General features: G+C 42.9%; 1 protein-coding gene across 1 annotated transcript; it reads left to right on the top strand.

The window, feature by feature from the left end:
- Positions 1–11,611: 11,611 nt before the first annotated feature.
- Positions 11,612–20,405, top strand: rnf103 (ring finger protein 103). Its single transcript, XM_044040497.1, has 8 exons — positions 11,612–12,254; positions 12,929–13,077; positions 14,795–14,910; positions 15,959–16,381; positions 17,881–18,013; positions 18,447–18,533; positions 19,072–20,063; positions 20,129–20,405. Exons 1-7 carry the CDS (start codon positions 12,029–12,031, stop codon positions 20,041–20,043), a joined length of 2,106 nt encoding a protein of 701 aa, XP_043896432.1. The 5' UTR covers positions 11,612–12,028; the 3' UTR covers positions 20,044–20,063; positions 20,129–20,405.
- Positions 20,406–25,500: the final 5,095 nt, after the last annotated feature.

Here is a 25,500-nt window from a genome sequence, read left to right as displayed (position 1 = left end):
GCACTCATGTCCAAGGTATTGGCCTCTAGCATGAAGAACCTTACCTAAGGGCCCAACTGGATAACCACACTCTAATCAGGAATGGAACCACAGTCCATAGACTGTTTATATGTATGTATATATATATATATATATATATATATATATATATATATATATATATATATATATATATATATACATCTTGAATACAGAGTGGAAGTATAACTGTTTACTTTAACACAATATTTATAATACCAAAACTGAAACATGAATGTTTCTTTTTCTGACACTTTTCTCTGTTGAATGTGAATATTGAGTTTGAAAAACAGTCAGAAATCAGCCTCACACAAACAAAGGGAAAAAGCCTGGATTGTCATTGCTGATAAAAGCAGATGTTGTGAAGAGTCTCATAGTCAGGAAAAGCCTCACTCTAGTCTAGTTTCTTTACTTGTCCTGTTAGATCTTAGTGCTGCATTTGACACCATTGATCATAATATTCTACTGCAGAGATTGGAACAGACTTTTGGTATCACAGGTGCTGCCCTCTGCTGGTTTAAATCATACTTATCTGATAGATTCCAGTTTGTTCATGTTAATGATAAATCCTCACTACAAACAACAGTTAATTGTGGAGTTCCACAAGGCTCAATCCTTGAACAGCCTTCTTCCACCTGCAGAACATTATGAAAATTAGAAACATTCTGTCTTTACAGGATGCTGAAAAACTAGTTCATGCTTTTGTTACATCTAGATTAGATTCTGTAACTCCTTATTATCACGATGTTCCAACAAGTCTGTTGGAACCCTTCAGTTCATTCAAAATGCTGCAGCACGAGTTCTGACAGGAACTAGAAAGAGAGACCATATAACTCCAGTGTTAGCTTCTCTACACTGGCTCCCCGTACAGTTTTGAATTCAATTTAAAATCCTCCTCCTCACGTACAAAGCACTTAATGGTCAGGCCCCTTCATACCTGAAAGACCTAGTCTTACCCGATCACCCTAATAGACCACTTAGGTCACAAAATACAGGTTTACTTGTGGTTCCCAGAGTCTGTAAGAGCAGAATGGGAGGCAGAGCCTTTAGTTACCAGGCTCCTCTCCAGTGGAACCAGCTTCCAATGACAGTTCGGGAGGTGGAGTCTCTCTCTGTATTTAAAGTTAGACTTAAAACTTTCCTTTTTGATAAAGCTTATAGTTAGAGCTGGTTCAGGGAAACCTGGACCATCTCTTAGTTATGCTGCTATAGAACTAAACTGCTGGGGGATTTTCCTGTGGTGCACACACATTCACTCTGTCACACTCAGGATTTGATTATGATTTTTTATATGTCATTAACCTTGTCTCTTTCTCTCCCTAGTTTGTGTCTTTCCTTCCTTCCCTCTCTCTCTCTGTATTCTCATCATGCAGGTTGCAGGATCAAGATCCAGTTTTCCAGGCTATCCATATCATACATATCATCACCATTATTATTGTGCTATAATTAAAAGTCGATATCATTGACTGTATAAACTTGTAACCTGATACAGTTGTTGTGTATCTGCTCCTGGTCTCTCTCTCTCTTCTGTCTCTACCTCATCTCCCTCTTGTCCTTTCTCTCCCCCCTTTCTGTCCCCTATTTTCCTTTCACCCCAACCAGTCGAGGCAGATGACTGCACATCTCTGAGCCTGGTTCTGTCAGAGATTTATTCCTGTTAAGAGGGAGTTTTTTCTCTCCACTGATGCCTAGTGCTTGCTCATTGTGTGAACTGTTGGGGTTCTCTGCTCTCTTTGATGTTGTCTATGTACAGTGCCTTGAGATAATGTATGTTATGATTTGGCGCTATACAAATAAATTTAATTGAATTGAACACTGGAGCTTTAAGACTTAGTGCCGGATAATGGGTGACATCTACTCTTACATCATGAGCACTGCAGATCACACTCACCCACACAAGCACAAAGAGTCACAGTGCACCCTGCTGGACAGATTGCCATGTTGTAGCTTTGCAATATTGTTGAAGAGGAGAGGAAAAACGAAAAATCTGATTATATATTAATGATACTCACAAGATAATCATATGATATTTTAATCATAGAACAACAATGTACAGTTACTATAAAATATGTATAAATTATTCATTTATTTTTTGTTCTCCATGACAGACAATTGTCTCACACAACATCTTCAATTCAGAGAGTAAAAGGGATACTCGTGAATAGTAGATAAATTGTATTAGATTTTCTTTTGTTAGTTTACAAAGCATCAACTAAATTGTTGCTAAATTTTCCTTAAATTATCAGTTTATCACATAAATTTGCAATTGACTCTAAACTTTGAGTTTAAAATCCTGTTACTGGTCTACAAGTAACTGAATGGTCTTGGGCCTAAATACATGTCAGAGCTGCTCGTTGGCTATGAAGCATCCAGACCCCTCAGGTCATCAGGGACAGGTTTACTCAGCGTCTCCAGTGTCAGAACCAAGCAGGGCAAAGCTGCATTTAGCTTCTAAGGTCCTCACTTGAGGGAAAGCTCCCGGAACACCTGAAGTGTGCACAAACTGTCAGCTTGTTTAAATTTGTTTTAATTTCCAATGTATTTACTTGCCTCTGCTACTCTGCTCGTTAGGTTCATGGCTCCATGGTGTGCATTCTCTAAAGCCATGTGAATCCAGTGAATCCAGCATTCATGACACACACACATACACCCATGGTGGAGGTTGGGGTAAGTACCGAAGGAGTTGCAAACTGGGGTGGTGGCCCCCCTTTTCAAAAAGGGTGACCTGAGAGTGTGTGCCAATTACCGGGGCATCACACTTCTCAGCGTCCCTGGTAAGGTTTACTCCAAGGTACTGGAAAGGAGGGTTCGACCAGTAGTCAGTAGAACCTCAGATTCAAGAGGAACAATGCGGATTCTGTCCTGGTCGTGGAACAACGGACCAGCTCTTTACTCTTGCAGGGATCCTGGATGGGGCCTGGGAGTACGCCCATCCGGTCTACATGTGTTTTGTGGACCTGGAGAAGGCGTATGATCGGGTTCCCAGGGAGTGGTATCATGTCCTGTTGAATGTCTACTGTACTAACCTGCCTTAGGACTTCTTCTTCTTCTTTTCCTTCAGGGGTCACCACAGCGAATCAACCTCCTCCATCTCACCCTGTTCTCTGTATCCCTTTCTCTCACACCAACTAACTTCATGTCCTCTTTCACTACATCCATAAACCTTCTCTTTGGTCTTCCTCCAGACTTCCTGCCTAGCAGATGCAACCCCAGCATCCTTCTACCAATATACTCACTATCCCTCCTCTGTACATGACCAAACCATCTCATTCTGGCCTTTCTGACCTTATCTCCAAAACATCTAACGTGCTGTTCCTCTGATTGACTCATTCCTGATCCTATCCATCTTCGTCACTCCCAAAGAGAACCTCAGCATCTTCTTCTCTGCTACCTCCAGCTCCGCTTCCTGTCTTTTCCTCAGTGCCACTGTCTCTAGACCATACATCATCGCTGGTCTCACCACTGTCTTGTATATCTTTCCTTTCATTCTGGCTGATACTCTTTTATCACACATTACCCCTGACTCTTTTCTCCACCCATTCCAACCAGCTTGAACACGTTTCATCACCTCTTTTCCACAATCTCCACTGCTCTGGACTGTTGACCCTAAATACTTAAAGTCCTGTAGCCTCATGGTTCCACTTGGGTTCCTCTCATTCACACATATATTCTGTCTTGCTGCGACTAATCTTCATTCCTCTCCTTTCTAGAACATATCTCCACATCTCAAGCTTTTCCTCCACCTTGTCTCTGCTCTCACCACAGATCACAATGTCATCTGCAAACCATGGAGTCCATGGAGATTCCTGTCTAACCTCATCTGTCAGTCTGTCCATCACCACCGCAAACAAGAAGGGACTCAGAGCCGAACACTGATGTAGTCCCACCTCCACCTTGAACTTCTTTGTCACACCTACAGCACACCTCACCACTGTCTCACAGTTAGCATACATGTCCTGTACCAGTCTAACATACTTCTCTGCCACTCCAGACTTCCTCATACAGTACCATAGTTCCTCTCTCGGCACCCTGTCGTAGGCTTTTCCCAGATCTACAAATGCACAATGCAGCTCCCTCTGACATTCTCTGTATTTCTCTACCAGCATTCTTAAAGCAAATACTGAATCTGTAGTACTCTTTCTAGGCATGAAACCATACTGTTGCTCACAAATGCTGACTTCTGCTCTCAGTCTAGTTTCCACTACTCTTTCCCATAACTTCATTGTATGGCTCATCTACTTTATTCCTCTATAGTTACTGCAATCCTGAACATCTCCCTTATTCTTAAAAATGGGCACCATCACACTTCTTCTCCATTCCTCAGGTGTCCCCTCACTCTCTAAGATCCTGTTGAATAGTCTAACCAGAAACTCTACTGCCTCCTCTCCTAGACACTTCCATACCTCCACAGGTATATCATCGGGACCAACTGCCTTTCCATTCTTCATCCTCTTCAATGCCCCCCTCACTTCATCTTTACTAATCTCTGCTACTTCATGGTTCACAGTAGTCACCTCTTCTACCCTTTGCTCTCTTTCATTTTCCTCATTCATTAGCTCTTCAAAGTACTCTTTCCATCTTCCCATTACTTCTGTGGCACCTGTCAACACATGTCCCTCTCTATCCTTAATCACCCAAACCTGCTGGACATCTTTCCCATCTCTATCTCTCTGTTTTGCCAACCTGTATAAATCATTCTCTCCTTCCTTACTTTCCAACCTATCATACAAGTCATCATATACCCTTTATTTGGCCTTTGCCACCTCTACCTTTACCTTGTGCTGCATCTCCCTGTACTCCTGTCTGCTCTCTTCAGTCTCCTCAGTGTCCCACTTTTTCTTTGCTAACCTCTTTCTCTTTATATACTTCTGCAGTCTCCCTGATTACATTAGCTGTAGTTGTCCAGTCATCTGGGAGCTCTCCCCGACAACCCAGATTCTTTTTCAACTCCTCCCTGAAAACCACAGAACAGTTCTCTCTTTTCAGCTTCCACCACTTTGTCCTTTGTTCTGCCTTTGTCCTCTTCGTCTTCCTTGTCACCAGATTCATCCTGCAAACCACCATCCTATGCTGACTTGCTACACTCTCACCCACCACTACTTTGCAGTCACTGACCTCCTTCAGATTACATCGTCTATACTAAATGTAACCTTTTTGCAAAGTCTACCACCATCTGTCCCGCTGTGTTCCTGTCTTGGATACCAAACCTGCCCATCACTTCTTCATCACCTCTATTTCCTGCACCAACATGTCAATTGAGGTCTGCACCAATTACCACTCTCTTACCTCTGGGGATATTCTGCATCACTTCATCTAACTCACACCAGAATGTTTCCTTCTTTAATTCACATCCCACCTGTGGGGCATAGCTACTAATAACATTTAACATCACACCTTCAATTTCAAGCTTCAGACTCATCAGTCTATCTGACACTCTTTTCACTTCCAGGACATTCCTAACAAACTCCTCCTTTAGGATAACCCCTATGCCATTTGTCTTTCTATCAATACCATAGCAGTACAACTTAAAACCTGCACCTTGGGACCGGCTCAAAAAGACACTGGCTTGTGACCTCCTAAGGTCCTAACCCTTAGGACAACGGATGAAAATTAGCTATTGTGCTAATTATATACTTATATAATTATAATATAATAATTATAATAATTATATATACTTATGTTGTTGCTCTATGCTGACATGTTGATGAATATGCATTGTCCTAATTCAAATAAATAAATAAATGTGAGCAGCACTATAGTAAGACTGGGAAAAATTTGGGCAAGTTGTGGGCTAAGCCTACATGCAATATGGTCCTGATGACTCTTGGAGACCTCCCACCCCACATAAAAGAAGTAATAATTTTATGTGATGCATCCAACAAAAATTGTTTTGGCAGAAAAAGAGAAATTGAGTGGAATAAGAAGAGAAAGTTAGACAATATATGAATGTTTAATGAATTAAATTCAGTTTTATTTGTATAGCGCCAAATCACAACATACATTATCTCAAGGCACTCAAGGGACAAGACATCATCATGGAGAGCAGAGAAAGCCAACAATTCATAAAAGCAAACATAGGCATAGGCATCAGTGGAGGGAAAAAACTGCCTTTAAACAGGAAGAATTGTCTGACAAAACCAGACTCAAAGATGTGCAGCCATCTGCCTCGACCGGTTGGGGTAAAAGGAAAAATGGGGGACAAAGGAAAGGTGGGAGCCAGAAAGGACAAGGGGCAGGTGAGGTAGAGACAGAAGAGAGAGACCAGGAGCAGATACAACACTTGTCGAGTTATACGTTTAGACAAGACAGTTCTGAATCAGTGATGACATGTTTATAGAACTACAATGTCATTTATATAAGCAGCAGCAGAGATTGTTGATAAAGAATTATACTGATATGAACTTGTAAATATGGTGATATGAATGATAACAACAATACTCATAATAGCCTCAAAACTGGATCTGGATCCTGAGAGAGAGAATTTTTAAAACAAATCTTTATTTACATTTTCTTGCAAAACATACAACCCAAACAAAATTAATTCAATCAAGTGTTGCATATAAAAGAGATTTTCTGTAATTGTCTGGTACAACCAGTGACTACCAGGAAAGTCTGGCTGACGACCAAGAATAGAGTGGCGACAGCTGGAGAGACAGTGGACAGCTCCGGAGAGACGGCAACGGAGCAGTAGGGTTAGCAGCCCGATTTTGCATCTTCTGAGAGGAACAACCCATCCTGATGCTACAGATCAACCTACAGAAAGATACCCCCAGGGATCCCCGAGGGGGGGGGAGGATGAGGATCCCACCAGGACAGACACAAGAATGACGACCTTAAGCAATGGAAATATGACGACGAGCACAGAATGTCATTGTGGTAAAATGTGCAAGAACCCACGTGGCCTGAAGATCCATCAGGCCAAGATGGGATGTGTGTGGAGGGTGCAGGCAGCACAGCGCACAGGGATTCTCCCTGGTGAGACTCAGGAGGAGCTAGGCCCGGAGTCAACCCACAGCACCTGGAACCTCCAGGTGGCACCAGCACTAAACCCACACAGACCATCTGAACATCGTCAGGTCAAGTGGCCCCAAGCCAACAAGGAGGGGGAATGGCTCCTGTTTGATGCTGATGCTGACAAGATCTTGGAGACAACTGCCAAGGGAGAGGCCGATCACTGCCTCCACACCATGATCACCATCATCATCAGCCTAGCAGCTGAGAGATTTGGGCTGGAGGAGAAGAGAGCAGAGAGGCCCTCCTACACCAAGAACAACCGGGCAAACAAGATCCACAAGCTCAGGCAAGAACTCAAGAACCTAAAGCGGCAGTTCAAGGAGGCGAGGGAGAAGGAGGGGGTTTTACTCCGCAAGAAGCTCATGACCTTTTGGAGGGCCGAGTGGCACAGGAGAAGGAGGAAAGAGGAAAAGAGCCAGGAAGCGGACAGCCTTTCTGGCTAATCCGTTTGGTTTCGTAAAACAGCTCCTGGGGCAGAAGCGTAGCGGCCAGCTCATTTGTCCACGGGCGCTACCACTGGCGTCATGACCAAGTCTTGAGGGCTATAGCGAACACCATCTGCAGTGGAATTGATGAATGCAAGCACTGTCGCCCAGTATAGAAGAGTATCGCTTTTGTGAGGGCTGGGGAGAAGCCTCCAGTTACAGAACCAGAACCACCTCCCCTGGCCTCCTGGCAACGGCACAAGATCGGGAGCTCAGAGTTGACCTGGGGAAGCAACTGAAGTTCCCTAAACTGAAGAAACTGCTGCCACAACTCCCAGGCCGGATTTGGTCATCACCTCAGCAACATCTAAGCAGATTGCTCTCCTTGAGCTCACTGTCCCCTGGGAGAACCGCATTGAGGAGGCCAACGAGAGGAAGATGGCCAAATATGCTGCACTGGTGGAGGAGTGCCAGCGAAACAGGTGGAGAGCCAGATGCCAGCCCATTGAGGTGGGATGCAGAGGGTTCGCAGGCCAGTCCCTCTGCAGGGCCTATAACATACTGGGCACACTGGAGTCAGAAGGTGAAGGGTCATTAAGGAGGCCACTGAAGCAGCAGAAGTTGCTTCAAGGTGGCTGTGGATCAGGAGAGGAGACACATGGGTGGGGTTGCGCTACCTGGACACACCCTGGGGCTTGATCACCCCCGGCTGGGTTGTCTGGACGACAGTGTATGATGTTTGAAAGACCCGAAACACTAAAGGACTCCAGGTAACATCACTGAATATGTGTCCAGGTTGCATCATAGTTGGTGGTGTATGTCATAAGTTAAGAAAATGTGCATAAACCAGTACATTATTTTTAAAACTGCAGATAACATAATTAAAACACCACTGATTCTGTGTCAAAATCTTTGACACAAAAGTGAATTCTAACCGTATTCTATCTCTGATGTTGCAAGTAAACATTGTGTTGACCTCCTGACCCTGGTTGTTTTCTATCCTGTTTTTTCTGGTGTTAATCACCAGAAAATGGCGAGCTTTGCTTCACCTAAAAGAAAATGTATAAGTTGCCATTTGACTTTATTTGTCTTGTTTCAGGCAGCCCGTGGCAAAGTGGAAAGGAAACCTGGCTTGTAAATGGAGGGTTGCCGGTTCAAGTCCCCACCAGGTCAAAAGGGCTGAGGTAGGGCTGAGCAAGGTACCCAGCCCCCACGAAGCTTGTTTATACAATTGTGCTGTCATTGAACTATCGCTGAACTTTGTGTAAATAAACGTCATTACCAGCTGTCTGCCTGCCTTCGTGTACTGCATTTTGGTCCTTCCCTGATCCGTTACAAAGTCAACATTACTGTGGATCCCACCTGTGGTGATGTGGGCATTTAATAATTGTAAATTATTGTCGTCACATTTATACCATGGATATTATTTTAAATTGAGGCTTGTAAGTCCCACAGCATTGGAAGTTTTCTGTTTTCTGTATGTGTTCTGGGATCTGTGGCCGCCTCGTCATCCCTCTGCTGTTACTTTTCCTTCTGGCATGAGTTACACATTAAGCACTGCTATTAGCCGATGTAAAATCAAAAAATATTTGTTTTGTGGCATTGACTGACTTGAGCAGTGTAGTGGACCGGTTTGCGACACTGCTGACTGCAACCGTTTTGGGGCTATTTTGAGTTAGGTGGCCCGTGAGTCTTTTTTGATGGGTTAAGTGGTCCTTGGTCTGAAAACGTTTGAGAAGTTGATATAGCCCAACATCACAAACACAATTAGCCTCAATTAGCCTCCTCACTCACATCGAGTGAGGAAAAACTCCACAAAAATTCTTTTTACAGGGAAAAATTGGGAGAAACCTCAGGAACAGCCACAGAGGAGGGATCCCTCTCCCAGTACAGACAGACATGCAGTAGTCTGTACAGAAACAAGTTAGAAAAGATAGAGACAGGAACATTTCACAAATCAATAACATTGTAATTTTTTACAAAACAATTGCTGCTATAATATTCGTTTGCTGCTATAATATTCATTACCTTTGTACACTGGAGCGCTGTGACGAAAGAATTTCCCGCAAGGGATTAATAAAGTATATTCTATTCTATTCTATTCTATTCTATTCTATAACAATTATCACCATGACTATGAATATCATCTCGTCCAGGGTGTGACATGTGCTATCGCCATCAGGAATTGGTTGCAGCTCCTCATGTGACCCTCAGAAAAGGACACACCGTGAGCGAAGGATGGAGGAGGATAATATTACTGTTACCAGTAATAAGTAGCAATATAATATAAAGTAATGTTTATGATGCAAAATGAATATGTTAATTAAGAAAGAAAAAAGTACATAAATAACTCACAACTTGACATCGTTTGGAGGTCCAAGAGTGTACTTTAGTATGCATCTTGTGACTAAAGAGGGCACGCCACTGGATGGATGGATGTGGGCGATGGCACAAGAAAAGTTCTTGTACAGTATGTGAGTGAAAGTCGATTATTTATACACTGTTGTCAATGAAGCCATGTAGTTTGTTTAAATTGCTGTCAGTAAATAAACAGTCATAAATAACTGATGCTCATTTTCATGTTCATGTAAATGAGCTGTGAGTGTTTACAACTGTGACCACTTTACTTTAGACACTAAAGTATGTCACATTGATACCATTTCTGTAACTAATAATAGTCACTGTTTACAGATTAGAGTCTACAATAGGGTGACCATATTTTCATTTGGGAAAACCAGGACAACTTGTGGGGGGGGGTTGATTTGGAGGATGCTGCTGCTTTAATAGTATTTTATTATTATTCAATTATACCGGTATATTATATTATATAGATAGAACAAGATATTTAGTTGGTTTATTAAAAGTGCTTTTCAGTAAAAGTCAATAACAATAACTCCAATAACAAATGATAATTTTATTCAAAATGTATTTATTCAAAATGCTTGAGTCAAGTTGACTCAAGCATTTTGAATAAATACATTTAAACACACTAAAAGACAGTCTTTTAGTGCTTCGTGCGCCACTTCTACAGAATGCGGTGCCAGTACACTATCAACAATAGCCTCGGTCTTAGTTCGGGCACAACTTAACTTTTTAGCAGTGTCTGAATCGGGGAGGGTCTTTTTGAGCAATGCACTAGTGCAGTCCATGGATCTGTAACTGTTGTGGTGTTTCACTGTGTGAAATGACCATGCAGCCTCCGCTGCATTCACTGCATCCTCGTTCCCTGGTCTGAGAAAGTACTGTGTGATCGAGCTAGCACTACCCTCGCCTCGGACAGCTGTTTTGTGCTTCTCTGTGTCCAGGTGGATTTTCAGATCTCTTGCACCTCCATTGGACACCGAGACATATGTGCCTGCTTTGCACTCTGTGAACAAGGCTTCCCATTTGTCTCGACCCGATCTGAAAGCCGGGAAACTCTTTAGCAATTCGTCGGTAAACGAGCACTTGCGCTTCGGCATGTTGCTTGCGTATGACTGACAGTCACGTTGTCTACGTTCTGATTAATAGGGCTGACAGCATAGGGGCGGGGATTAGGCTACGTCGCACGCAGCGCCGTGGGCAGTGCCCTAGTGCATGTAAATGTAATGGTCCAAAGAAGGTAATTTTAAAAACCAGGACATTTCCTCACTTTCTAAAAATAACCCGGGACACCCGGGACAGGACGTGAAATACGGACATGTCCCGGGAAATACGGACGTATGGTCACCCTAGTCTACAAATAACATGAAAGTTTTGTGACAAACCTACAGAAGCAACCATATTTACCTAAATACATAATACACAAACAAATAGCTCAGCTTTTCTGAAATAAAGTGATAGTTTTTCCTTAAAAAATAGCCTCAGCAACTGATAGATGACAGAGAGGCTACACATTGCTATAAAAACACTGCCTTGCTCTGTAATAGAGGTACTGTAGAAAGGGAGAACATGGCGTAGGTTTGAGGTGCATGTAAATGAGATGGTGGTTGTATTTTTGTGCAACCTCAATATATATAAGTATATTATATAAAAGTGCAAACCTTTGAAAATCAAACCCTCATTTTCTGTTCTTCAATATAGAACAGTGTAATGCTATCTACCGCCAGAGGGCAGCAACAGTGCGGAGAGGAAGAGACTTCCTTTGAAGCTTGTTTACATGTGTGAGGTGGAGCCGGATGTGACGTAGTTGCCTCTGTGTACAGCAGCAGCTGATCGGAGCAGGTCAGACTTGGCTCGGCATCCCTGTTGTTTTTGCGACAGTGAGAGCAAGAGCCGCTGTCCACCTGCCGCTCATTTAGCGCATGATACTGGGGCGCGTTCAGCTGACACCGAACTGCTACGAGACCTGTGTGTCACGACTGATACACCAACAGGCCTAACTACCATGCTAAGCTAAGTGGCTACCTGTCACCGTCAGCAGAATACATGAACGCAGGTAGACGGTGCGGGTTGGACCGCAGCACGATGACCGTGTGACACACTCCGAGAGAGAGAGAGAGAGAGAGAGAGAGAGAGGCGTAGAAAGCCACACAGGCCCGGCTCTTCCCGGCTCCTCTGCCCAGCCTCAGCGCTCGTCAGTCCTCTGGAAGATGTGGCTCAAGCTGTTCTTCTTGCTGCTCTACTTCGTGGTGCTTTTCATGCTGGCTAGAATCTTTGAGGCGGTGGTCTGGTACGAGACTGGCGTGTTCGCGACCCAGCTGGTAGATCCGGTCAGTCTGAGCTATGAGAGGCTGAAGACCATCCTGGAGTGTCGGGGCCTGGGCTACTCTGGCCTGCCCGAGAAGAAGGACGTAAGTGAGCTGGTGGAGAAATCAGGTAACAGAGAGATCCCCATCAACTCCTCCACCACCCATGCTCTGGTTCACAGCAGGTTGTATCACACCTGAGGCTAGGGAGGAAACTAAACACGATATCACCACCTTTTACTTTAAAAAACATTCATAGTAAGTTGGCTGTGGGAAAACTGTTAGTATTTCACATGTGATTTATTTAGTTTTTTGAAACGTTAGAAAATCTTTAATAATATGTTTAACATTTTGCAACAATTTCTGGTCATGTCAGTAATGTTTTTGTAACATTGGCACCATAAGTTAATGAGTCTGTATTTGTACCTGTATTCTTTAAATAAATGTACATCAGAAAGTCAGTATCAGTGTGTTGAAACGGAACAAAAACAAATAAAAGCATTTACAAAACTAGTATGAGGAACTACATTCATTGCAGTTCAAGTAGTCTGCTAATTGTATATTGTGTGTGTTGATCATTGATTGATTGATTAGTGCAGCCCCAATCATTATGCACAATAGTTATGCATAAATACTTATTGTGTCTACATTCTGAGGTCAGATAAAGGGTCAAAACAGCTGCAGTGTGAATGGTATATGTTGATGTTGATCTACAGTAGAAATGTTTGCATTTGCTTTTTAGCTTTAGTGTAATTAGTTTGACACTTTTCAGTGAGATAAACCTTTAGCTCTTCTTGCCGACAGGAGAGTTGACACATGGCGAGCTGTACTCGGCCATCAAGAGGGAGAAGGAGCGGACAGAGGCTGGAGACTCTGGCAGCACACATTTCAGTGGAGAGATGCACTTCTATGAACTAGTGGAAGACACCAAAGACGGGATCTGGCTGGTTCAGGTGGAATGAAACCTGAGACATGACAGTGCAAACATCAGGATATATAGTACATGTGTAATCTTTCAACAGGTCGTTTGACAGGCTTTAAACTTGGCAGGTGACTAACTAAGGACCAGTGTGTGCAGAGCTGACTTTGACAATGTTTGGATAAGAAATACAAGAGATAGTAGAAATGCAACGAATATCGCTAAAAGAAACACACAGAGTGCAGCACTAACATATAACATCTTAATTTGAAGGAATGCAGCAGATAATAACATGTACCATGCCAATAATATACATACAACAAACAAAACATCCATCCATTCATCCATTATCTACTGCTTTATCCTCCACCGGAGGGTCACGAGGGGTGCTGTGCCAATCTCAGCTGAAATAGGGTGATAGGCGGGGTACACCCTCGGCAGTTCACCAGTCCATTGCAGGGCCACATAGAGACAATCAACCAGTCACTACAAACAAAACAAATACAAAAATACACAAAAAGACCATATTGAATGTGCTGCACTAGTCATCTTTAGTGACTCTATATTTCTCTTTCTCATCCTGGTTATCACAAGACGAGTCACAAGGACCCTCTGAAGTATTTCTATGTCTTGATATTGATTATTACATTAATTAGTACCCATTGTTGAAGCCTGTCAAGTGGATTGTTGTGATATTGTAAGTGATAAACAGAGAGATGAACGGAATATCCATTAGTGCTGTGTGTAGTTCTGCGGCTCTTTTATCAATCAATCATTGTATTTTTGCAACGTGCTTTACATAAAATAAATAATAAAAACACAAAAAAATAATGGCAATAGAAAAAAGATTATAAATAATAAAAGTAAATAATAATCAGTAACATTAGAAAATGTGCAATTAAAAACAGAGGGAAAGTGCCACTGTTTACTTAAAACTTAAAAAAATCAGTAACTGAGCACAGATCTAGGGGTAACCTATTCCAGAGCTTGGGAGTGGCAGGAACAGCCACCCCACTGTGTACATCTTAACCCATCCAGTAGCTGTTGATCCGATAAGCTCTGCTAAATAAAGCGGAGAAAGGCAATACAACTCACATGATGCCTAGTAAGTCACCTGCCAAGTTTAAAGCCTACCAAGCAAATCATTAGACATTTATGTGATTGACAGACAGACGGACGGACGGATGTTACATTCATTTATAGATCAATGATCTTGTAGAATTTGTCTCTGAGTCGTAAGACACCGCTAACTCAGTGAAACACCCCTTTAATGCAGGTGCAAACAGACCAACACATTGTCATTCCAGTGTGTCACCTGTGGAAATATTTTCTACAATCCATGATCTGTCATTATTGAACTCATTTGAGTCATATTTTCTTTGCTTTTGTGAGAGCATGATGAGAAGGAGCGCCCATGAACGAGCATGTAGCAACTCCAGCCCACTTGGTGGCAGTAACACACCTCAAACTTACTGGGACGAAGCATAGAGTGATGCAGCTCTACGTTAGAGAAAGATGACTCATTTTAGACAGCAGCATTTCAAATTCCTTTTTTCTCAGAATCCAGTTTATTAGTTTGAAGGCTTCTTCACTGCATTTGCTGCCATGGTAAAATAAATCACCCTGTGAGTTCCTTTTTTTCTGGTGGACTCACATATGTTTATGATTTTGAGGCTTGTATAAAGGTACTTCATCTCTCTCTGTCAGGTGTAGTTTCCAGTGTTTGACACGGTCTGTGTTTGTGGCTGCAGGTCATCGCCCAGGACCGGGACGCTCTGCTCAGTAAGTCCAGCTGGGGGAAGATGGTGCAGAAGGTGTCTCAGTTTGGGATCAGAACTGGAACCTTCAACTGCTCAAATGACTACAGGTGGGGAACAGCACACTCTGACACTGTGGATATATAGAGGCTTTCTGATACCACTATAATGGCCAGTATGTGTGATAGATGATTCCTTATTATCAAATCCTTATGACCAAGAAAGATAATGGGATCTTTGCAAATTAGCTGTTTTGACAGGTCATAGTAAAAAAAATGACAGTATAAGTAAATGACTGTAGTAATGATGGAGTTCTTTGTAGCTACCTCAGTTTCAGTGCATATGCTGGCTCAACACTGTTAACCAGCCTGAGATGTAGAAGCTCCCTCTCAGTGAAGACATGTTTGCCAGCAGGACCACAAGCTAAAACAGATTGTAGCCACGTAACTAAAGGTCACCCTGTAAAATAGACAAATGTGTCACTTAATCTTGCTCTTAGACACCCTTTTTTGAATGGAAATAGGAGCTTGTAAACAACTCGCCCTCTGCTGCCTCCTGAACTCACAGATGGAAGCAGCAGTGCATCAACAACTCCCAGGTGCCATTGTTAAATCTCTATTTTTCTTAAGGGACTTTGGTGCAAGCAATGGGAAACTTCAGTTTTCAGTCATTAAAGGATGTCTAACAGTGCGATAACACTCCTATATTTTTGTGTTTTTAAGGGTTTATCTTTTCCATTTAATGGTATAAAAGGCCACTGCTTTAAGACTTCTAAACATGCAGTATGAAAACAGAGAAGTAAGCCACCTGTTTATTAGGACTATTCATGTGCTTGATGTTGTCCTAGCCCCGGCTGCTTAGCCAGTACCTACATCACTGACATTATGGTGAACATAGACACCGTGGAGAGTGTGGGCCAGGTATCGAACTTGCTCTGTATATCCCAATATTGAAAATGTGTTAAAATTTCTTATCAAATTTTGTTACTTAATGCATCAGTCTGATTGGCATCAGTGAGCCAATAAGCATGCAGCATTCTGTTTGACCCATATGAGAGCAGAAAGTTGCTGTTTTTGTGCAAGAATATGGCTGCAACAGCTAAAACTGAAGATTTTTTACCGTGTTGTAAAATAAAACTGACGGCGTTCTGTCCTCCAGGTCGTGTATCAAGCGTGGCTGGCAGCGCTCCACACTCATCATGTCTGTTCCTCAGACATCAGCGTCCAAGGGCAAAGTCATGCTCAAAGAATACAACGGCCGTCACATTACAATCGAACACATCTTTCGCTGGATGACCTCACATGTGGCTCATCGAATCAAAACCCTGCATCGCTCTGAGCAGCTGGTGGAGGAGTGGCGGTCGGATCCCGCCCACCCAGTCAAGATGTTTCTGTTTGCCCGCCTCTCCCAGCCGCCAGCCTTCTTCTCCTCTCTGTCCATCAAGTTCACTGGCAGGATCGACTTCATCTTTGTGGACATAAGTCACTGGGACAACCACAGCAGCCTGTCAGAGATCGGCGTGACACACAGCCCTGCCTACATCCTCAAGATGCCTGAGGGCATCTATCGCTATGGCAACAGGTGATGGTTGAATATGAAATAATATTAACTCTCTTATTATTATTTGTGAATACTGACTCAGCCTTTCCCAAGTATTGTTTTCCTATTCTTGTTTATCTTGCACCTTTGTTTGGTTTATATCTATCTCTTACATTTTTCAGGTGATTTCAGACATTCATAAATTATCTTTTTTTTTGTTTTAAATTTTTATACCTATTGAAATATTCAACATTCACTGCCTATTTTTCTGAAAGTGAATTGAAAGTGCAGATTACAGGCAGGCACAGTCAAAGGCATAGCATGAGAACTTTCTTTCAGCTTTCTTCTCTTTCAATGACCAAGTTACCAAAGATACTAGTTATTATTTTAAATCCTCTCTATTAGATGTGTTAATCTTTCAGGGTCTCACAATTTATTGGGTCATGAATCGATTCAAAATCATATTTGAGTCAAAGTGTATTCAGTACACTTCAGTCTACTCTGCTGTTGTGTTGTGTCTTGTTTGCTGTCAGGCAGGAGTCTCCGTGGACTTTGTTGTTTGCAGATGATATTATAATCTTTAGTGAGAGTAGTGGACAGGTAGATAGCTGCACAGGTGGAGGTGTGCACTGGAGAGAATACCTGTGTGTGGTAAAGTGAAGATGCAAGGAGTAGAGGAAGATATAGTGGATGAGTTTTTTATAGTGGGGTCGACCTTCCAAAGTAATGGACAAGAGAGGTGAAGAAGAGAGTGCAGGCAGGGTGGAGAGGGTGAAGTGTAAGGGCTGATGTGTGTCAAACTGATAGTAGCACAAGTCAAAGGGAAGGTCTACAGGACAGTAGTGAGACCTGTTATGATGTATGGCTTGGAGACAGTGGCACTGTCTACCAGGAGGAACTCGAGGAGGCAGAGCTGAAGATGCTGAGATTTTAATTGGGAGTGACCAGGATGGACAGGATTAGAAATGAACATATTCCAGGGACAGCTCAGGTTGAACGGTTTGCAGATAAATGAAGAGAGTGAATCTGTTAGACAAAGGATGTAGAAGATGAAGCTGCAAAGAAGATGAAAACTATGCTGTTGTGTGCTAAGAAAGGTTTTGTCATCATGAAATCAAAGTGTTTTCCAGGATTAGGAAGCTTTTACATAAAATAAGCAAATCCAAGAAACAAGTTGACTTTTGAAAAAGTGTGTCTGTGAGGGGGGGGTGACATACTGTACCTTGGCTCACTTGTTATCATAAAACTGGTACTACACAGGTTATAACAAACGAAACTGAAGAAATGTTATTTTAAAAATATATATTTGTGGAAGTTTAGAATGTTAGATGAATTGATTGTTTTTGACACTTCTTATCATTATCTGTGCTTGCTATATCCTATTATTTATTTCAGCCAATGTCAATACAGACGGAAAGATGACTCAGCATTCCCATGTGCATTTCTTGGGGAAATGCCCATGTTCTTGTCATCTCTATGTGCTGTGATATCCCTCTCTTCCACTCATCCTCTCCTCTTCTCTCCTCTCCACCTCTCTATAGTACGGGGGAGTTTTTGTCCTTGGCTGCCATGGACACTTTCCTACGTTCAGTCCAGCCGGAGGTCAATGACCTGTTTGTGCTCAGTCTGGTCCTCATCAACCTTCTGGCCTGGATGGATCTCTTCATTACACAGGTCACCGCCTGTTTGTTTTTACCATTGTTAAACATAGGGGAATGACTGCAGTGCACGCTCTGCATCTGCAGCTGTAATAAAGCTGACTACTGGCTTCTTGCAGCATGCTCATGGTGGACCCAGACTGACTGAATGAACACATTGTTGACTCCTCCCACACTTAATGTGCAATGACACTGCTTGACTGCAGGAGCCCTGACTCTGGATGTTGCACTTTAGATACTTTAGATGTGTATTGATTATGTATCAATACACAGATACACACATGTATCTGTGTATTAATACATAATTAGCTCTGCATTTAGAACTTCACCCCACAGAGTGGGAGTGAAGTATTGTTTTTTCCGCACTTGACCAGCAGAGGCCGCCAGAGGCTTGTTGCGTGAATGTTTTATTTTAAACATGTAGCTGAACATTTTTTTGTCCTTGGCAGGGTGCTACAGTGAAACGATTTGTAGTTCTGATCCGAACACTTGGAACCTACAACTCTATACTGCTGGTGTCTTGGCTTCCTGTTCTGGTAGGTTCTTACAACCTTCCACAACTATAGAGAGACATGCCTCAATTAATATCTTATTCATTTTTATAAAACCAAATCACAACATACAAACCAACAGTTTATACAGTGAAGAGACCTTCCAATAGAACCCTACAAGAGAAGAGAAATCAGGGAAGGAAAGGTTAGGGACAGTTATATACACAATAATAATTATTTTTATGTTATTAATAATAACAGACATGAATCCTGCAATCCTTGAGTCACATACCTGCAGAATGAGGAGAGAGAGTAAAGTAGATAGTGAGATCAATTGTAGACTCTTTTTTTTTTTACAGATATGAAGGAATTGTAGTAGTCCAGTCATGAAGTTATAAATGCATGATCTAGATTTCAGAGGTTTGTCAGCATCCTCCCAAGATGAGCTGCTTAAGAGAAGGTCACAATTAATGGCATTGCTGCACAACTGAAATGTATCAACCACATTTAATCTATATTAGTCAAATAATTTAGAATTGGGGATCAAATGGCTCTCTGTCAACTTAACTTTGTCTCCAACCAGGCTCTGCTGCAGCTGTCATACCTGGACTCCCTGTATGGTTACAGTCTGAAGCTGCTTCGTTATGCTGACACCACCACACTGGCCAGCCTGGTGAGATCTGACTGGACCTTCTACTCATCCCACCCTGCTCTCTTCCTGTCCACCTACTTAGCTCACGGCCTGCTGGTTGACTACTTTGAGAAGAAACGCCGCTGTGGGGTCAGGAGCCCAGAGGACAGCACCACCAACCTGGAGTGGCTGGCCAGTCTGTGGGACTGGTACGCTTCCTATCTGTTCCATCCAATCGCCTCACTGCAGCAGCTCCCATCAGACCAGTCAGACTGGGAGGATGATCCCAACCTTTTGTTTGAGCGCTTGGCGTTCCCTGATCTCTGGCTTCGTCCACTAGTGAACGTGGACTACATTAAAGCCCTGCCAACGTGGAGGTTCAGGTCTGTGGGTCAGCACTCTAGAGAACAGCTACATGAAGAGAGTTCACAGTCGGACTCCGAGAATTCTCCTCGCACACGTCACAGCACACCTCCACATGAGAGAAGAGGGCACAAGAGGTCAGAGTGCAGTAAGGACAAGAGTATCCAGCTGTGTGTGTACAGTGACATGGACCATGGCGGCGGCAGCAGCAGCAGCAGCAGCAGCAGCAGCAGCAGCAGCAGCAGCAGCCGCCACCATGATGAAGCAGAGGACACCTGCCTCACACCTGAGGCTGCCTCGAACCAGCAGTGCTGTGATTGGTCAGTGTGGCCGTGTGGTGTGTTGCAGTGCTCGGAGTGTGTGGTGTGTCTGGAGAACTTTGTGAGTGAGGAGCTGCTGATGGGCCTGCCGTGTGGCCACGCCTTCCACCAGCAGTGCATTGTGGTGTGGCTGGCAGCGGGCAGACACTGCTGCCCGGTGTGTCGCTGGCCCAGCTATAAAAAGAAACAGCAGCAGAGAAGTGCAGAAAACATCTCTGCTGAAAACACAGTGCGGGACTGATGGACAGGACTGATGGACAGGACTGATGGACAGGACTGATGGACAGGACTGAGGGACAGGACTGAGGGACAGGACTGAGGGACAGGACTGACGGATAGGACTGACGGAGCCTCCTCTCACTGTGCCTGTCTGTCATCGTCACAGCTTTGTGCTCAGTCAGCTTGACATTTTCTGAGGCTTGAAGGAATGTGAGTGCAAGGGATAAGGGCTGCTGTAGCATCACTCGGCTTCTTTCCCTTCCAGCTGAAGGCAACGTGCTGGCCGTCATGACAGACACGCCGTGGGTTCTGTTGAGACAGGATATACAAACACAGGTGTAGTCACCATTCATTTTGTCATGCAATAAAGACACTCTTCCTCTATGTGTGTTTGCAGGATTGTGGCAGTCGGTACTTTTTCATGCACAATGAAGTCGCATTATGTTTGTAGCGATGTAGCGATATGACCCTTTCAGCATTTTAGTATCAGACTTTTCCCACTCGACATATTAAATCACAGACGACAACAACCTTAGCTAGCAGATATTTGTTTAGAGCATAAATTTGGTCTTCTCATCAGTCCAAATGTCCTCTGCTCAGGACGGGCTTTTATCGCTGTTGTCTTCTTCAGTGTACAAACGTCTTCTGTTATTTCTGAGTTAAAACCCAGGGAGCTGTGGAGCATGTGCACACAGCTCCCTGGGCCAGTTTGTCCAACTGAACATATACACGCAGAAGTAATTTGACTCCTAATCACATTATCTGAGTGTTAGTCTGACTTTGAGAAATTCCATCCAGCACAATTTCAGTCAGACTAACATGTATTTGCAAAGTCCAATTTAAGTCTGACTAACGTCATTGTTTTTTTCCTAACGTCTTGTAAATGTACTGACTGACTGTTGAGTCTGTTCTCCCCGGAAACCATCACACTACAGGCAGAACATGAAGCTACCTAACAAGCAAACTGTTTTAACACTCACACACTAATGTAAAATAAACCCCTTCCATTAAAATAAAAACTCTAGGACGTATGTTTGCCTTGCATTTTTATTCACATTATATAAGAATTTTCTCTATTGAGCTGTTGAACACCACTGTCATAGTTTCCACTTAATTCTGACGTCTCACATCCTGAGCTGTCATTCATCCTTCAGAGGCCAAACACGCGCCTGTTGGGGTCAGTGCACATAAAAAAGTGTAGAAGAAGAAGCCGATGGTGTTTTTATCCATGGTGCTTGAAGGTCACACTCATGTCACATCTGTCGTTACTAAGCAACCAAAACCTGGGAGCTGCAGCCACAGAAGAAAAAAACAAAGAAAATGGGGCGATGGTAACTCGACTTGCTCTTCAGCTGGAAGGTTGTTGGTTTGATTCCCAGCTGCGCTTGTTGCTCCCAATGGCAGCGTGTGAATGTCATCAAGACATTTCCCTTACTGTAGCTTTGCTGCTCTGTATCTGGAGCATCCTCTCCTTCACCAGCTGATTCAACAACTTTGTCTGGTTGATGCAGCCTCGAAGTTCCTTTCAGAACAAAGTCCAATTTGACCTACATCTATTCTTAATGTGTCACTAACACCCAGAAAAACAGGTGTGTTTGTTTTTGCACCTGATGCATCTGTACTGATGTGTACTGTGTTTGTGTGAATGGCCTCTTATGATTCTCATTAAAGGACCAGTGTATAAAATTGAGGTGAAATTATTTTAATTTGGCAGATCTTTCTTGTAAGGGTTAGTTTTTCATCACCCCAGAACAGTGGCGTGCACGGACATGAGGGCACTTTGGCGTGCAACGTTTTTGTCCATTAGAATGGAGCCACCTGAAAACTTAATGATCTGCAACAAGTCAGAGTCATACTCTGCTTTCAGACACGCACTGAAATCTGGACATTCCAAGGAAGTTGCCCAAAGTTGCTTCGGATATTCTCCAGATAATTCTCCTGCCAGCTCCCTTGTCAAATCTCTGAATAATGAATAATGAGATCACAGCGTGTGAATGGGTGAGTGTCCTGCCTCCTGCATGCTCAAGTCAGGTACCACCGCCGGTCTGTCCAAATAAATAAAAAAAGGTCCTTTGCACACCAGTTATTTTGACATATTGGAGCAGGAAAAACACAGGAGTTACTCGTCACGTTAATCAAGGCGCTGTCAGAGGACAGTGTGGCGCTGAGCCAGCATGCACCCTGAAAGTGTACAAGCTAAACAGAACTCAGCCGGCATTCCTGTGATTATTTACACCTGTGACCTGTCAGCATGGCTGCCCTGGAATGGAGCCATTAGCAAGTTTGCATTGTATTTTATTTTGATTTACTGAGGCCTACTGTTGTCAGTGATTGTTCTTTGCTATCTTACAACGTGTAGCCTTTAAAAAGAGTTGTGATGATGGATTGTTAATATACTGTATATTCTGTATACAGTGGGAATGGAACAAAGGTGAGTGTCAGGAAAATTACAGTCACGACGAGAATGTTGTGAGTGTCATTGCTTCTGTAGTTGTCTGTACTTTCTCTGTCAGGAAGTGTTTTACACCAGAACCCAGTCTGTGTCTGATAACACAACAGTCATGTGACCACCTTGTTTATTTTATATCGATGCCATTTCATGATGGGTCGCGGGGGTGCTGTTACATTTGCACTGTAACTTGAAAGTGATGTCAGTCGTCTATTCTTACTTACATTCCTTATCTGAGCTTCTGTGGCAGGATGCTGACTGAGCACTTTAAAGCAGGAGGATGTGAAGACAGAGTGTCCCTGCTCTTTCACTGCACTGTCGAGTCACATTCTCAGAGTTCTATAGAGAACAAGGACAATGGACTGTCCCACAGTTATTATTATATCACTACAGTATATTTGTATAGCTTTCTCTTTGTCATATAATACATTCGCTTAGATTTGCTGCTGTACAGAATAATAATTGTCCTGACTTCATGACTTTATTATGAAAATGAACTTTTTCCTCCGGAACATTTTCATATTGTATTTGCACTTTTACTTTACAGCCAATTAAGCTTATATTCACCTGCATACGTGTGTGTTTAGCTCTTTCTTCTGTTTCCTGATCAAGGCTTGGTCTTAATGTGAGCTGCATGTTGGTGGATCATCAGTGAACGCTTCACTGATGTTACTGTGTAACTGTTCAGATGTATGAATTCTTATCATACTCCACTGAGAGGCGCTGCTGAGTCATACTGTGTGTCTTCATGTGTGTTCTTGTTCAGGTATCTGTGAGAGGACCAAACAACTTGGGGAGTAAAGATATTTTGGGGAAAGTGAGGACATCATGGCTGGTCCTCACATTCTGTCACTTGTCCTTTTGAGGGTTAAGATATGGTTTTAGGGTTAGAGGTTGGATTTAGGCATGTAGTTGTGATGGTTAAGGTTAAGGTAAGGGGCTAGGGAATGCAGGACATCTATGAGTGTCCGCACTACAAATGCTGTGCAAATGTTTTTGTGTGTGCGTGTTTTTAGGTCATGTCTATAATTGTGAGAACAAACTTCAAATTGTGGTTCAAAGACATAGCTGTTAGAACATTTTAACACGTCGTCATAAATTCAAAGGGCTTCTTGAGAGTTAAGATTTGTTTTTGGCTGTAGGATTATGTTGGATTAGGTTGTGGTTTGGCATTTTGTTGTGTTGGTTAAAGGACCAATACGCAACATTCACCCTAAATAAATATTTACTGTACAAATATACAGTTTATGTGCAGAGTGATGTCACACAGCTGTTGCATTTGAGTACCCGCTGAAAACGTTCAACACACTTTATTCACATGAGGGTTTTTTTTAACCATGTTTGTGATGTGATAAATCTACATGTACGTGTAAGTATGTTGTTGAGTGTAGCTTTGTACACAGTGAGTCACAACCTGCTTTGTAGTTGATTTTCAGGACGATCTCCTAAAGAAAACTCATCTTTTGGCTAAAACGGCCTCAGACAATGAGAGAGACAAGAGCAAGGTTAATAATTTGTCTTTCACTGACGGAGAGCACTATGAACTGAGAAAAGGCTCCAACATGACTTGGGGCTAAACCTTCTCACCTTTTCTGGACTTGCAACTTGTACCATGTAACATTATGTCTGTTCTCATTTCCCTGGTTTCTATTCAAATGTAAAAGAAAACGCACATTTATCTGTGTTTCTATCCACTGCTGTTTGGCAAGTATTTGGAGTAAATTCACCAAGATAAGCAGTAGGTGGCGCAAAGCAGGTCACCACAGACGTCAGGAGGAGATGCAACTTCATGTCAATAAAGAGCAGCAGTAAGAGCAGCAGTAGCTGTACATATTACAAATTCCCAGCTATAACTGATAAATAATATTTTCTTCCTGCAATAAGTCGAGGAATGTTGCTGTTTCCTCATCAGTCCACACTTTCCTCCTCTCTTCCACCATTTTTCCAGTGCAGTGAAATGCAGAAGCTGTGATGATGATTCAGTCACGTCATTTCTAAACATCGTCCTTTAATACCTCAATCTGTTTCTACTGCACTTTGCAGCTACTTTATATCCGTCCACCAATGTTTACAACTCCCACAAGTGTCAAATCATTTAAACAATATTTCAAGAAAGAAAAACAAACAATTTGCAAGTTTTCAAAACTTAACTTGATGATGAAGAAAGAATCCAACTTTCCATTTAGATTCTTTTGTTACGTTCACAAACATAAGAAAAGGTTAGCCATTGTTAGCAATACCAGTGAATAACAACGTTTTCATGGGTAGCAACGGGTAAACAATGAAACAGTTTTCCACTAGCACGGCACGCCTCACCTCGCCTCGGTTATTTTGCTTTTCCATTAGCAATAGTACCTGGTCCTTTAGTAACTGCTCTGGATGATACTGTGCGTCAGACTGCCATCACAGGAAGAGGCATCAAGCCGAACTGTGCTGAACTGTAGATCAGTTAAAAACACTTAACAACCCTAAAAATGTGGGTTAATCTCTAACATCTACCAGGGACATGTGTAAAATCTCAATATTTAACAGAGGAGTCTGGTGTATTTAGTGACAGCACTGCTGATTGTGACCAGCATCACAAACCCTGCTGCTGTATTCAGTGAGTGTGTGCTGCGGTCATGGAGGAATAACTGAACAAATAACTGATTCTAATGATTCACTTACACTGAAAACAACTGCTTCACAAGTCACTAGTTGTGTGTAAAACGCAAACAGCGACGACTAGTGGAGCTCAAGTCCTGCATTTTGGACCTTTAACTTCAGGGTGAGATACTTGTCCTCACAACTACAGAAACACGCGCGCGCGCGCGCTCGTGCGTGTGTGTGTGTGTGTGTGTGCGCTCCCGCCAGTGAGACGCCAGCAGCAGAGTCAGAGCAGAAGGAGCCTCTCAGCTCAGCTCTGCTCTGTAACCACTACTGCTCTCTCCTCACTCACTCACTCACAGACACACAGCGCAGCACACAGACCTGGAGCCACCGGTGTCAGCGCTTCTGCTGCGGGACTAACGCAGTTGGACCATTACTTTT

Source organism: Solea senegalensis, linkage group LG12, assembly GCF_019176455.1.
Source record: "Solea senegalensis isolate Sse05_10M linkage group LG12, IFAPA_SoseM_1, whole genome shotgun sequence".
Classification (NCBI taxonomy): Eukaryota; Metazoa; Chordata; class Actinopteri; order Pleuronectiformes; family Soleidae; genus Solea; species Solea senegalensis.
This window is presented reverse-complemented; position numbering and strand designations above follow the sequence as displayed.

What these genes read in the sequence shown, in the direction of transcription:
- rnf103 (XM_044040497.1), top strand. Translation starts at nt 12,029, where the DNA reads ATGTGGCTCAAGCTGTTCTTCTTGCTGCTCTACTTCGTGGTGCTTTTC. An exon ending in TGAGCTGGTGGAGAAATCAG is followed by an intron (nt 12,255 to 12,928) that starts GTAACAGAGAGA and finishes TCTTGCCGACAG; the next exon opens with GAGAGTTGACACATGGCGAG. An exon ending in TGGATCTCTTCATTACACAG is followed by an intron (nt 18,014 to 18,446) that starts GTCACCGCCTGT and finishes TGTCCTTGGCAG; the next exon opens with GGTGCTACAGTGAAACGATT.